Genomic DNA, 13,831 nt, shown 5'->3' with positions numbered 1-13,831 from the left:
CTAGTGGGGGTCGGGTGTCAGGTCTTGGGCTCGGGCCAACCCCGCACCCCCTCGGGCGTGCAAGGTTGGCCGGGGGCTTATCTTTTTTCTCTTCCGTATTTCAATAAAAGCATTTTCGATTTCCTAAAGGCTGTGTCTGTGCTTTTGTTTCCTTTTGAAGAATCTTGACTTGAAATAGGTCACTCGTGCTCAATCCCACCCTCGGGGGCTCGGGTCGGCTAAAATCGCCAAAAGGGGCCCAGAACCGAGCCGTGCCCCGGGACGTGGTGAACTCCGGGAGGGAATCGGCAAAAACCCACAATCGGGTCACCCATAACCCTCGGTCACCACGTTCCCGGCCTGGCCAGTCTCGACATGTGGATCTCCCCAGGCACTAGCCTTGACCCGCGCCGTTTGAGGCTGGGACCTAGGCACGAGCCCTTGTTCAAGCCAAGACACAGAAGGACCGTGGCACAGACCATCCTCGTCTCATACACAGAACAAATGAAATTGACACAAAAATTTCCTCTTTATTTGATTGCAGATTAAATCAGCCTATAACAAGAAGGGGGCCCGAAGGCCTCGGAAGAAGAAGGAAAAGCTATTAAGATTGGCGGAGGCCTGGGGGCTCACTCCGACGCGCCCGGGTAGCCGGCCTCGCCGTCGCTGTCGTCCGCACCGTCGTCACCGCACTCCTCGTCGGAGTTGAAGGCAAACGCGAGCCGAGGGGCCGCTCATTATTGTCGGTCGGTTTTCCCTTGCTGATGCGCGCGATTTGCGACCGCCGGGATTCTGCCCGAAGAGAGAGCAGGGAGGAGAGGCCCCCGAGCCGAACGGCGGCCCAAGGCCCCCGACGGCCGGAGCTGGCCCTCCGCCTGCTTGTCCGACGGTGCCAGGCGCCCCCGACCCCCAGGATGGCCCCGAGGCCACTGTGGGAAGGCCGCGCCTGTCGCCCTCTGACCCCGAGGTCGTCGGCACAGAAGCCGAGTGCGCCCCGCGTGGCCTCTCGGATGGAGAGCGCCCTGGAGATGTGGCCCCTAGCGAAGAGGATCGGCCCCACCGAAAGGTGCAGCGGCCCGTCTACTTTGTTAGTGAGGCCCTCCGGGACGCCAAGACCCGATACCCTCAGGCCCAGAAGATGCTTTACGCTATCCTGATAACTTCGAGGAAGTTGCGCCATTATTTCCAGGCGCATCGGGTCACGGTGGTTACGTCTTATCCCCTCGGCCAAATCTTGTATAACCGAGAGGGTACTGGACGGGTGGTGAAATGGGCAATCGAACTCTCTGAATTCGATTTGCGCTTTGAACCAAGCCACGCGATCAAGAGCCAGGCCCTCGCCGACTTTGTGGTGGAGTGGACCCCAGCTCCCGAGCTCGTCTCCGCCCCCGAGGCCAGCTCGAGCCCATCGCAGCTGCCTCACACCGCCCTCTGGGTGATGTAGTTCGACGGCACCTGTAGGAACCGGCCCCACCTGTCACCAGGCCTTAGAAGTGGCGTCACGCCCGACCGCTTCCCTCGGGGAGGGCGATCGCCCTGGCATAACGCCGGGGGCTACTGTCGGTGACATGGGACCGGGAGTATCATGACTAGAGGCTTGAGGCAGACACAATCGCCCACGTGGCCTGGCACCCTCGGGGGGCGTCGGGCCCGAGGGTGATGTGTTCGCCCTCCTCTTTGTCTCCCCGAGGGGGTCGGACCGCTCCCGTTTCGGCCCCGAGGGCTGGGGCGCCCCGACCCCTTGTGGATTTTGCGCCGCGCGTATGGGTTAGGTGAGCGCAGCGGCGGCGCTCACCTAACCGCATTTATTGCGGTTTGGACGAGCGCGTCACGCCGCATGTAACGCAGTGCAGCGCGCTCGTTCATCCGGTCTGTGATCAGTCACGGACCGGTCAGATCGTGGGTTAGGTGGCGACAGGCAGTCTGACGCACGCCTCGCCCCATCCCGTCAGGACGAGAGCCTCCAAGCACTCGTCCCTAGCCGGAGCCGGCGTGTTAGCTCCTGGAGATGGCACGTTGGTTCCGGTCAGATATATGCCAGGCTTCATCCTAACCATTACAGGCAAGATATTGTATGAAGAAGGGGGAACATGCAGATTGTTAAACTGACACGTGGTGGACAAGAATGACCGATTTGTGACCGGTCTGACAATGGTCATGTCGTCAGCAGACAGCCATGTTCCCACGTCGCGCCTGCTTCCGGCGGAAGTGGAGGTAGGTATGGGCCGTCCCATCAGAAGGTCATTCGGACGGCAGCCATACAAATCTCCATCCATTAATGAAGAGAAGTGAAGTTGGAGGGAAGAGAGGATGAGTCCCCACACAAAAGAAAGAGAGGGAGAGATGGTGCATGTGGTATCCCCTTGAGATATAAAAGGAGGACCTTGCCCACTTAGAGAGAGGAGAAAAAAACGATCCCAGAACGATCGGGGGCTGGCTCGCACTTTGTAGCTTCTTCATACACAGATCCACCAGAACATAGGAGTAGGGTATTACGCTTCTCAGCGGCCCGAACCTGTATACATCGCCCGTGTCTTGTGTGTTTCCATTCTCGCGAACCTTCCACACACAGACTAGGAGCTTAGAATCTCACCCAGGGCCCCCGGCCGAACCGGCAAGGGGGCCTGCACGGTCTCCCGGTGAGGAGCCCCACGCTCCGTCACAGTGTTTGACACAGATGCAGATGCACAAGATAACGAGATATTCTAACAAGATAGCTCATTGCTTTAGCCCAAATGGTAATGGGTTCAGGAATTGATGCGGAATGAAGATTATGTGCTCCTGCAGAAATTCTTGATCTCCTGAAGTCCTGAACCAAGGATGTAATCCTTTGTATAGTCATTAATGAAATCTCTCTTTACCTTAAAAAAAAATTCCTCTGTGATCTTATTTCGCAAAAAAAAAAAGGAGGGCCTCGTTTGGATAGGCTTTCATACAGGCCCATGAACGTGTATGGGCCTAGGCCCATCCAAACAAGGCCGAAGTGAAGTGAAGGCCTATCGCCTCCGTGAGACGTGGACACGTGTCACACGTCTCTCTCTCTCTCTCTTTAACCACCGCCTTCCTCCTTTTCTCGGGGTCGTCGCGCCGCCGCCGCCGCGCTCCTCCCGATTCTTCCATTCCACGGTGATCCCTCGCCTGGTTCTCCTCCATCCGCGCGATCCGATCGCCTCGAACCCAGCGAGCGTCGCCGCCGTTGGTAGCGGGCCGTGCTGCGTCTCCCTGCTGCTGCTGCTGCTGTAACTCCGGCCGGTGGAGACGGTGCCGGCGGCGAGGCGAGGCGAGGTGCTCTGTGGCTGTGCCCGCACTGGCGAGGCGTCCTCCGTGTTTCAGCCTCTTCGGGCCATCCACGCCCCCTTCTTCAGTCGTCTGATCGGTTTCTGTTTCGCAGAGCGCTAACGCCCGTGGCCTGTTCGACGAAATGCCTACGGGGAAGGAGGGGATGGAAGAGCCTTTGCCGACCGACGCCGACCACATTGGGGCTCTCCCGGACACAGTGCTCCACCACGTTCTCTCCTTCCTGCCGTCGCAGGATGCCGTGAGGACGTGCGTGCTCGCCAAGCGGTGGCTCGACCTCTGGAAGTCTGTCACGGCATTGCGCATTGGTGACCGTGACAAGAGGAAGCTGTGGACCGTGAAGGGTCTCCAGGGGTTCGTGGACCATTTTCTGCTGCTCCGTGAAAGTGTGCCTCTCCACACATGTGTGCTCAGGTTCATCGTGTTCAGCGAAGACCTCAACGAGACATCCCGGCTAAACCTCTGGATTAAGCATGCTCTGCTGCGTATGGTTCAGTTTCTCCAGGTCTCCATCCGGCAGAATACAGCCTTCTATCACCAGATTAATCTAGGCATCCTGCCTTTTGTTTCACGGCACTTGTCGATGCTTGAGCTTCACGGTGTACGGATGGTGGGAAGTTTCCTTGATTTCTCCAGATGCCCGGCTTTGCAACATCTAGAATTTGACCGCTGTGAGTTGCCATGTGACAAGATCTTATCAGAGTCCCTAAAACTTCTGCGCATCACTCGCTGCAAATTCAGTCAAACATCACGGGTTCGTATTTGTGTCCCAAGTCTTGTTTCACTGCGGCTTGATGATTTTTATCGCCGTACTCCAGTGCTTGAGAGGATGCCATCATTAGTTGAGGCATTTGTCAGAGTTGTCCACAGGACTTATGATTGTTGTGGGTATGATTATATTAACTCCGGTGATTGTGGTAATGAGCACTGTAAGTCATGTCATGGCATCAAGGACGACAACAATTGTGTTCTTCTGGATGGTTTATCAGAAGCTAAGACTTTGGCATTGATTGATGGAACCATATCGGTATGCTTGCATGTTAATTCAATTATATTTCCCATTATTTCTATTGTTGTTTCTATATCAACATCTGGATGTTCATGAAGATGTCTTTTGAATTATCTTATTCACATCCATTCTAGTCAATTATTGTCTTTTGAATTATCTTATTCAGTATGAGACTTGTTTATCCTTTCTTTTTCTATTGTCCAGTTTATTTTCAATAGGGATTTAAAATGGTGCCCTACATTTAGCAAGTTAAAGACTTTATTACTCAATGAATACTGGTGTGTGCCTGATGAGTTTAGTGCACTAGCCTGCATTCTTGAACATGCACCAGTTCTAGAGAATCTCATTCTTCAGCTCTATTCCGAGGTATACCTTCTCTAATTGGACAACTAGTACCTTGTTGAAGTCATTAAACATTTTTTTTATATTAGAAAAAAATGTTTGTATTTCTGGCAGGGTCCTAAGCATACAATGAAAATCAAAGGAAACTGTCATCCAATGGATAGATCAGCTGCAATATCAGGACACCTTGAGACAGTTGAAATCAGATGTGAAGTGGTTGATAAGAGAGTACTCAAAGTTTTGAAGTACCTGTCTACATTTAACATACGTAAATAACATACTTCATTCTTTCTATATTTCAGAATTTTTCCTTTACCTTCATATGCATGAAACATAAGAAGCAGTATTCCAACTATTAGATGGAAATGTATGCTATGAACAGGGTAAATGGGAAATGAAAGCATGCTCTGTATTTGATCTCATTGGAAGACATTATCTAATGTACCATTTTGGTTGGTTCTTGGTAGTATCCACAAGCTATACAAATACTTCTTAAAATTTTCTTGCATCACATAACCAATATGACATGTTTGTAATATGTTTTTAATTATATGTTTCAAACATTTGATTGATTTTGTTTCCCATCAGTTATATATTTTTGAGATATCGATGCTGTCGTCTTGAATTCCAGTTTATTACTTGTTGTCTTGCTCTTACAACTCGCTCGCATGTCATTTACCATGTGAACAAAGTACCTCATAGGCTGCTTATCTCCTTTTCAAATTCTACTAATGTGAGAAAAATACTATTCTTCTATAGTGCTAAAGCTTACCCTACCAGAGGTGTCGAGTATGCCAGACGGCTGCACTTTGCCATCTTGCTAGTCAGAGCAGCTAGTTATGATTGCCAATAATTAGATATGATTGCTTAGCTTTTTTTTGTTTGGCCAAGATATCTCAATGTTTTTTTGGCATCACCATATTATATTTGTGAGACCACAGCGTATGTCTAATGAAGTCTGGAGTGTAAGCATCTTTGTTTACTAATTACCAGAATTATCATGTTATAGTCCGTGGACCATGTCGTTTTCTTTATTATCATGTGCTAGGCTATAGAGAATCCATCAACTCTGCAGTATAGGATGCAACCATGCTGTAAAGGGCCAGTGCATTCTCTAAGGGAGGGCATTTTATTATGTTTCTCTTCTTTGAATAAGTAGTGGATATAATCAGATTTTATTGCTGGAGAAATAGTGAAGTAGTTATGTCAATTTGTATTTTGAAGAACTGATCCAATGGACTAAATTTGTCAATGAATTTGAAGTTCTCTTTTTGAAGTAATTATAACTTTAAGTGAATTTGTGAATGGAGCTTACAACGCTTTTCATATTCATGCAGTTTTCAGTTTTGAGCAAGTCAAGATTTCTGAAGAAGATGACAGTGATGACAATGACCAAGAGGATGAGGAAGATGATGATGACGACTTTTATGGAGAGGAGGAGGAAGAGGAAGAAGAGGATGACGAAGATGAAGATGATTGATGCACCACCTTTTGATTATTCAGAAGGTTGACACCACAAGGATGATAACATGATGTGTTTTTCTCCGTGAGTAGCCTGAAGGGCAGACTTCTGGATTCGTAACTGGTTGCTATTAGGGATGGCAATGGTACCTGTTTGTCAGTTTACCCATAGGTGAAAACTCTATTGGAGTTAGATATGTTCGGAGAATGCTTTGCATTTTAGTGCCTATGGGTTCTTATTGGATCAAAAGCTCTGCACGATGGATAAACTGGTACGGGACTACCCATGCCTGGTTCCTCACAGTGCTGCTCGGTCCCCTGACGTCGACGACCTCTTCGTCCGCCCAGAGTTTTTTATTTATTGTAATTATTAATCCTTAAACTAAATAGTTAGCGGCAATTCCAAATTACCACTACTTTGAATCGTTATTGCAAAACTGCCACTAGAAAATTATAAAAATGCCACTGAAACTGTCATTCGAGTGGTATCCTTGCAAAATTGAAAAAACCAATGGCAAATTTGCAAATTCCCCGAATAGTTACCAGTAAATCACATATTAAATTTGCAGAAATAGGATGAACACTATGTCCAATGCTGTCTATATTCGAACGTACTTTTGAAGAAGTTTGCCTACTTAATGATGTCAGTTATTTGTTAGGAATGCCTGTCGGTTATTTGTTAATCCACCTTGGCCAGTCAATCTATCAAAATTCGGAGCATCGATTTTTTTTTCACAACATGTAAGTTATATTTCATTGGCAACATTTAACCATGTGATTTATTAAGTTATTCTAGCAAAGTGGTTGTGCGTTACAACAAGGAAAAAAACTAAAATTATGATAGAATTTAGAGGATTGTTTTTTCATGATTTGAGCTTAACATTTTTCATGATCCGAAATAACTCTTAGTGTAATTTGAGATATACAAATAACTCTTAGTGTCTATCTAGTTCCAAATTAATGCTTTGATCCGAAATTGATGTGCAAAGCAGATACTTTGCATTTCTTTCCCTCAAACAGCCAGGATAAGGAAAAAGAAGTCCAATAAGGCAATAACTCTCAACCAAGTTATTTTTAATGTAAATTTTACTTTGGATCACTTTTTGTTACTGATATTTTGCTTTGAACCACCCTTTAACTAATGTTTTCACTTTCGACCGGGTATCTTTACCTTTGTAGCACTTTGGATCACCTTCAACTCTTTTATTCATCTACATTCAACTTGTTATATGTTAAAGAAATAATCTTACGTAGTTATGAGAGTTTATTGACGAATAGTAGCCAACATACTCGAGATCGTTTATATGCATGAAAGAGAATCGGGTGGTTCAAAGTACAACAAATGCAACATTACCCAGTCTAAAATAAAAACATTAGTGAAAGGGTGGTTCAGAGTGAAACATTGGTAATAAAATGTGGCCTAAAGTGAAATTTACTATTTTTTAGAGAGAATGTCATTTGGTAGCTTTATTGTTCGAACAACATAGTTACATTGTTAACTAAAGTGCTTAGAATAAAGTCAGGAGGTTCATGGACCCAATACAAAAATCTTTTCTACTAAAAGCTACGTTGGCCAATTCATGAGCAACTTTGTTTGCTTCCCTATTAAAATGTTCAATAGAAATGCTATAAAAATCTCTCCATAGTAGATTACATTCTTCGTTTATATCAAGCTAGCGTCATCGTTGTCGAAAATACTCCATTGAACATGGTATTACAACATGCATGCAATCGGACTGAATAACAAACCTATTGATTCCCAAGCTTAGGGCCAACAGTAAGCCATCTCTCAAAGTCAAAGCATATGCCTCCACCATTGGTGCATCGAGAATATATGGTAGATACTTTTACGCTGCCACTACACACTATCCATATGCCTTTTCTTGGTCTCATGCTTCCGCTTCCCGAATCTATGTCAAAACCTACGTCAACATTAATCTACAGCGTCATACATGCATTTTGAATTGGAGGGTGTACAAGGCTTATTGCAAGGTAAACTCGAAGTCTTAAACTATGGATGTAAACGGTCGGAAAATGTCTTACCATTTCCATAACCATATTTTTTTTCCTAGAAATATAATCGAAAACAACAAAGCCATAAATGAAAACAGTATTGAAAATATCAAAAATAGGGAATGGAAACCATACTGGTGGAAACATGTTAGTATGGTTGAAACCATATACTACCTCTATCCCATAATATAATTACTTATAGGGTTGGGCATGGTTATTAAGAAAGTATGTTGAGTTGAATGGAAGAAGGTTTTGATTGGATGAAAAGAAGTAGGTAGAAAATTGAATGGTGGAAGGTTACGATTGGTTGGGAAGATAATGTTGGTGAAAAAGTTATTATATGTTGAGATAAATTCTGAAGGCTAAAGTAGTTATATTTTGAGATGGATGGCGTAATACATATCGAAAATATTATACCATAAAATCATAATATATAATTTTGCATAACTATACAATATAACGAAATAAATTCAAGGTTACACTATGTTAATTACAAATTATCTTCTTTTTAACTTTGTACACAAGTTAGGAAGTGGATTGAGTTGTTGATGAGTCTCTAATTAAACTACGAGTCAAATAAAGAAATGGATCATAAATATTAACGTATTTAGGAATATGGTAATTATAATTTTGTTGTAAGGATAAAATTTGAAAACGATCTGTAAAATCATTTTTTTCCACTTCCATAATTATTTTTTTTGTTGCCAACCATTTTCATATTGCTCAACGTATAAAAAATCGGAAACGAGCATACTCCCTCCGTCCTAGGATTTTACCCTTCTAGTTGTACCATAATATAAGAGATTTTGGTGTACTACTTGTCACATCAATAAACTCCAATTCAATTTTTTATCTATTTTAACTCTCAACTACTCACTCACCTATAATCAAATATCATTTAATGTGAGCATTGTAGTATTTATTTGCTATCCTTAAATTTATCCAAAAGAAAATAATCCTTTATAATAGGATGGAGGGAGTATTTAATATCGCTAGAAATTTCCGCGACTATTTTCACCCCTTTTATCTCCAAGTCTCCAACTACAGCAATCGGGGGATGCACAGCAGATTAGACAAGTGTAGAATATCCCAGTCTATTCTAACGGACGTTTCGATCGCCTTCGCCGCCGCCTCTATCCCCGAAAACCCTAACCTGGTTCATACCTCGCCGCCTCGCCCGCCGCACCGCCCCCTGCTTCGCCGTCGGCCTCGGCGCGCGAGCTCAAATCCTTCCGGTGAGGCGGAGGCGGAGGTGATCCGGTGAGTGCGCCGTCGTTCTCGATCTCTCTCCCGTTCTCTTGCATTGCGTCGTACTGAACCTGCTTCTTGCATGCGCTCGCAGTGCAGCGCGCACGCCGCCTGTTCGACGGAATGCCTCCGGCGAAGAGGGGCCGGAGGATGATGGACCTGGACGGCGGCGGAGGCGAAGACCGCGTCGGCGCGCTCCCGGACGAGGTGCTCCACCACATGCTGTCGTTCCTGCCGGCGCGGGACGCCGTGCAGACGTGCGTGCTCGCCCACCGCTGGCGCGACCTCTGGAAGTCCGCCACGGGGCTGAGGATTGGGAGCGACGAGGAAGACACGGCGCGCGTGCGGGAGATCAGGGTGTTCGTCGACCACCTCCTGCTCCTCCGCGGGTGCGCGCCTCTCGACATGTGCGAGCTCAAGTTCTGGTTTGACAGCGACGAGGACGACGACGAGGAGGACGAGGAGAGCAAGAACGATGCCCGCCGGGTGAATCTCTGGATCCGGAGTGCTGTTGCCTCCAAGGTTCGTAATCTCGTGCTCAACAACATCTGCAGTGGAAGCTTTGAGCTGGATGATTTGCCTCTTGTCTCTCGCCACCTGACGAGGCTAGAGCTCTTTAACCTCGAGCTAACCAACAGATTCTGCAACTTCTCGAGCTGCCCGGCGCTGGAACATGTAAAGATTGCCAACTCCACCGTATCATGTCCCAGGATTATCTCATCATCCACCGGGTCACTACTCCGTTTGATCATCACTCGATGCTCTTTCGTTGTCGGTACTAGCTTCCGCACTAAAATCTGTGTCCCCAGTCTTGTTTCACTGCAGCTGGACAGCAATTCGAAGACTCCTCTACTTGAGAGTATGCCATCGTTAGCAGAGGCAACTGTCAGAGTCACCGCTGGATGTTCTGACGTTTGTGGAAATGCTGATTCTGGGTATTGTGGTTTTGAGGATTGCAAGTACTGTTATCCCATCGATGACAACAGAAACTGTGTGCTTCTGAATGGTTTATCAGAAGCTAAGAATTTGGCATTGACAGCTGAATGCAAAACGGTATGCTTAAATTCTTGCTTTTAACATTAACTCCTGTATATGTTATAGAGCCATTAATTCTTGTGTTCATCTGTTGGTACTATCTGTGTCTACTGCTGGACATTTACAAAGGAGCTAAATCTCAAACAGCATTTTGATCTCATATAGAATGCGAATGATTGAGTTGTACATTGCATTCTGTGTGACATTAGTTGATCTTTTGTCCTGTGTTTTGTTTAGTTTATTTTCAAAAGGGACTTGCAATGGTGCCCTACATTTAGCAAGCTGAAGACTTTATTGCTAAATGACCACTGGTGTGTGGCCCCTGACTTCCATGCATTAAGCTGCATTCTCAAACACTCACCGGTTCTCGAGAAGCTTACTCTTCATCTTTTTTCCAAGGTATATATATTCTCTCAACAGATTAAAAGTTGTTATACGCTATTGATTGACCTTAGTATAATGTCCTTGTTTTCTTCAGGGACCTGAACATAAAGTAGAATTGAATGGGAGTTTTGGTTTGATGGACAGACCAACTGGAATATCAGAGCGCCTTAACATAGTGGAAGTCAAATGCAAAGTGGTCGATGAGAATGTTTCCAAAGTTCTGAAGTTCCTGTGTGCATGTAACATACGTAAGCTAACTAACTGTTCTAATGCTTAATTTTAGTTTATCTAAAATTTGTCTTCAACTCTGTGTGGATGAAAGCAGCAATTATTTTGTGTCTATCAGAAAAAATAAATAAAATAGGACTAAATAAATTGTGAAATGAATACACCGCACTTATTTGGTGGGTACGTAGCACGAACAAAATCTAAGCCATTTTGTTTGCAGGTAGTATCCACAAATGCATGGAGAGGGTTATTTCATTAAACAGAGTTCCATACACAGTATGGCAAGATGTTGATATGTTTAATAATTCTGGATATTGGACTTATTAGTTTTCTATCAATGAATAACTGCATTGAATAGGTGTTACAAAAAGTTAGCTTTCTAGCTAAAATAATTTACAAATGCTTGATTGCATTGGAAGAAGTAGAAAATCATCAACTGCACAAATCCTCTAGGGGAAAATGAATGAATGAATCCAATTTTCCATTGGTCGTAATGCAGCACATCTTTGTTGAAATGACGTTTGCATCATCCATTTCTCTTTTTCATAAAGCTAACTGCATGCATTTGAATCGCCAATGAAGCACTTCTCCAGTACATTATTTTCTCATTACTTAGTCACCCCTGTTTAGACATAGATTTTTCCTTTATCTTTTTCTTGGTTCTTTTATCTATGAAAGCAAACCTTTAGCTGATTGTTTTTAGTGAAACTTCATATTCCCATTTGATGACAAACCATTAGTTGTCATGGGCTTTGGAATTGTAGCAAGGACAGTACTAATAGAGTAACAACAAAATTAGAAAGAAGATTGCTTTAATTAATAATTAGAGATATGGTTTCTTAGGAAAGTAGCATCTGCGTTGTTGTAGCAGGAAGACCCTCCATATAAAATACCCATGTACCCCATTATTAATTAAGCAGATAAAGAATCACAAAACTAGGTCTATCTTAATCAAAAGATCTCCCAGCCACCAGGATTAGCCCTTGCAGATGAAACTATCTTGCCAATCCTGGACTTTGAACCCTCTATCCATGAATTAACGTCCATAACATTTTTTTTCACCTCGTATCACATAAATAACATATTAATCAGATTTAGCTGCCCGGCGGACAAGTGAAATTTATACTCATCAGAATCTGTTTCATATTTCATCTGTCAACTAAACTGCACATTGAAAACTTCTCTATATGAGAACTGATTCTGAACTTTGTGTGCCTTTCCTTCTCTTTTACAGGATTCAGTTTTCTGTAGGGGTGGATAAATTTGGATTGTCGACCAGTCTACTATCTCTTAATTATATATATATTTAGAGTGGAGGGGGTTAAGTTTGATGCAACAAAGTTGCCATGTCTCAGCTATATGTATTTTTTTCTTTCATTTGCAGTTATTGCTGACAATTTCTTTAAGTCAGAGTGGACAATATCACTTTTCTACAGCTCTAGATCATCTAGTTGTTCCTTGTTTATCATGCCTTGCTGTTTCAGATGTAAACCTCTGTTGTGTGCGGATTTGATCAGTTATCTGAAATTCTTAATAGACTAGTGTGTCTTCAGCATATCTTGATCAGCTTAATTGGCTCGCCTATTGTTACACTTGCATTCCGCTCAAACTTAGGGCACGTTATGGACCAACTGCCAAGGAAGGAAATGCAACTACTTCCTCCGTTTCACAATGTAAGTCATTCTAGCATTTTCCACATTCATATTAATGTTAATGAATCTAGACATATATATATCTATATAGATTCATTAACATCAATATGAATATGAGAAATACTAAAATGACTTACATTATAAAACGGAGGGAGTAGAACCTTAGCTAGGTTTGTACAAAAGCTATTTAAGGCACACTATTTGCTTTTGTGGTAAACTTTGTGGCAGTATTGTTTTGTACAATACATACTAACAGAAATGATATGTTTGAATATTTGAACCAGAGTTTGTAAAAAATATCGGAGATAAGTGTGCTTAAGGAAGAAAGATAAATAATCTAGTGGTGTACAACATGTATGGTGATCAAGATAAACCATATCAAACTAAAATCATACGAAAGAAAGCATTCTTGAATTGCAACTCTTCTTTGGTTAAACAAGATGACCAACACATGATTCCGGTAAACAAATTAAGAAAGAGGCCAACCTTGAAGTAATAAACTTAACCTAAACAAATGTTGCAAATACATAAAAAGCATCTTAAGTTATTTGAATGATATTTACTCTACTTGAAACTTATAATTTCTCAACTACTCATAAATGACAGACATTTCTGACAAGCTAGCTTTCTTTGAACAAGATGTTGCTTGACCGAAATTGGAGGTCACTGGGGCAATGCTAGCTAATGGCCGTAACCTATAAGCAAGCTACTCCATACAATATCAGCCGTTATTTTATACTGGAATTTGAAATGTCATTTTGGCGTTTGAAATTGAAGTTTTCAGTCAACTGATGTTAACTGCTTCCTTCGATATTTTTATATGTTTGTTAGACCCCTTCAATGGTTCCATTTGTAGTGTTCAACATTGTCTATAATCATTTGCATATATGTGTGCGCCTTGGTCTCGAGATATTTTTTTAAGAAAAACATGGTACAAATGCATACGCTCACACATGCACACTCACAACCCTATAAACACCTCTAAAAGATTGGGCCGGAGACAACTTGAGATTGACAAAGTCATAACGAATGTCTCGTTATTGAACACTTTATCTATAATCATTTGCATATATGTATGTGCACAGTCTAGGCATTGTCTTTAAGAAACACAGTATAAATACAAACGCTTACAACATGCGCATACACGCACACCCAATCCTATGAACACCTCTGAAAGATTAAG

General features: G+C 43.5%; 2 protein-coding genes across 2 annotated transcripts; both read left to right on the top strand.

Moving 5' to 3' along the window:
• The first annotated feature begins 3,060 nt into the window (after positions 1-3,060).
• On the top strand, positions 3,061-6,504 carry LOC4350009 (F-box/FBD/LRR-repeat protein At5g22700). The gene is made up of 5 exons (XM_015759895.3): positions 3,061-3,264; positions 3,371-4,303; positions 4,490-4,651; positions 4,742-4,895; positions 5,965-6,504. Exons 2-5 carry the CDS (start codon positions 3,401-3,403, stop codon positions 6,105-6,107), a joined length of 1,362 nt encoding a protein of 453 aa, XP_015615381.1. The 5' UTR covers positions 3,061-3,264; positions 3,371-3,400; the 3' UTR covers positions 6,108-6,504.
• Positions 6,505-9,202: 2,698 nt separating this feature from the next.
• LOC107279454 (F-box/LRR-repeat protein At3g26922-like) lies at positions 9,203-12,551 on the top strand. The gene is made up of 5 exons (XM_015761202.3): positions 9,203-9,361; positions 9,444-10,402; positions 10,622-10,783; positions 10,863-11,016; positions 12,231-12,551. Exons 2-5 carry the CDS (start codon positions 9,473-9,475, stop codon positions 12,245-12,247), a joined length of 1,263 nt encoding a protein of 420 aa, XP_015616688.1. The 5' UTR covers positions 9,203-9,361; positions 9,444-9,472; the 3' UTR covers positions 12,248-12,551.
• The last annotated feature ends 1,280 nt before the right edge of the window (positions 12,552-13,831 follow it).

The sequence above is a fragment of the Oryza sativa genome, chromosome 11, assembly GCF_034140825.1.
Source record: "Oryza sativa Japonica Group chromosome 11, ASM3414082v1".
NCBI lineage: Eukaryota > Viridiplantae > Streptophyta > Magnoliopsida > Poales > Poaceae > Oryza > Oryza sativa.
This window is presented reverse-complemented; position numbering and strand designations above follow the sequence as displayed.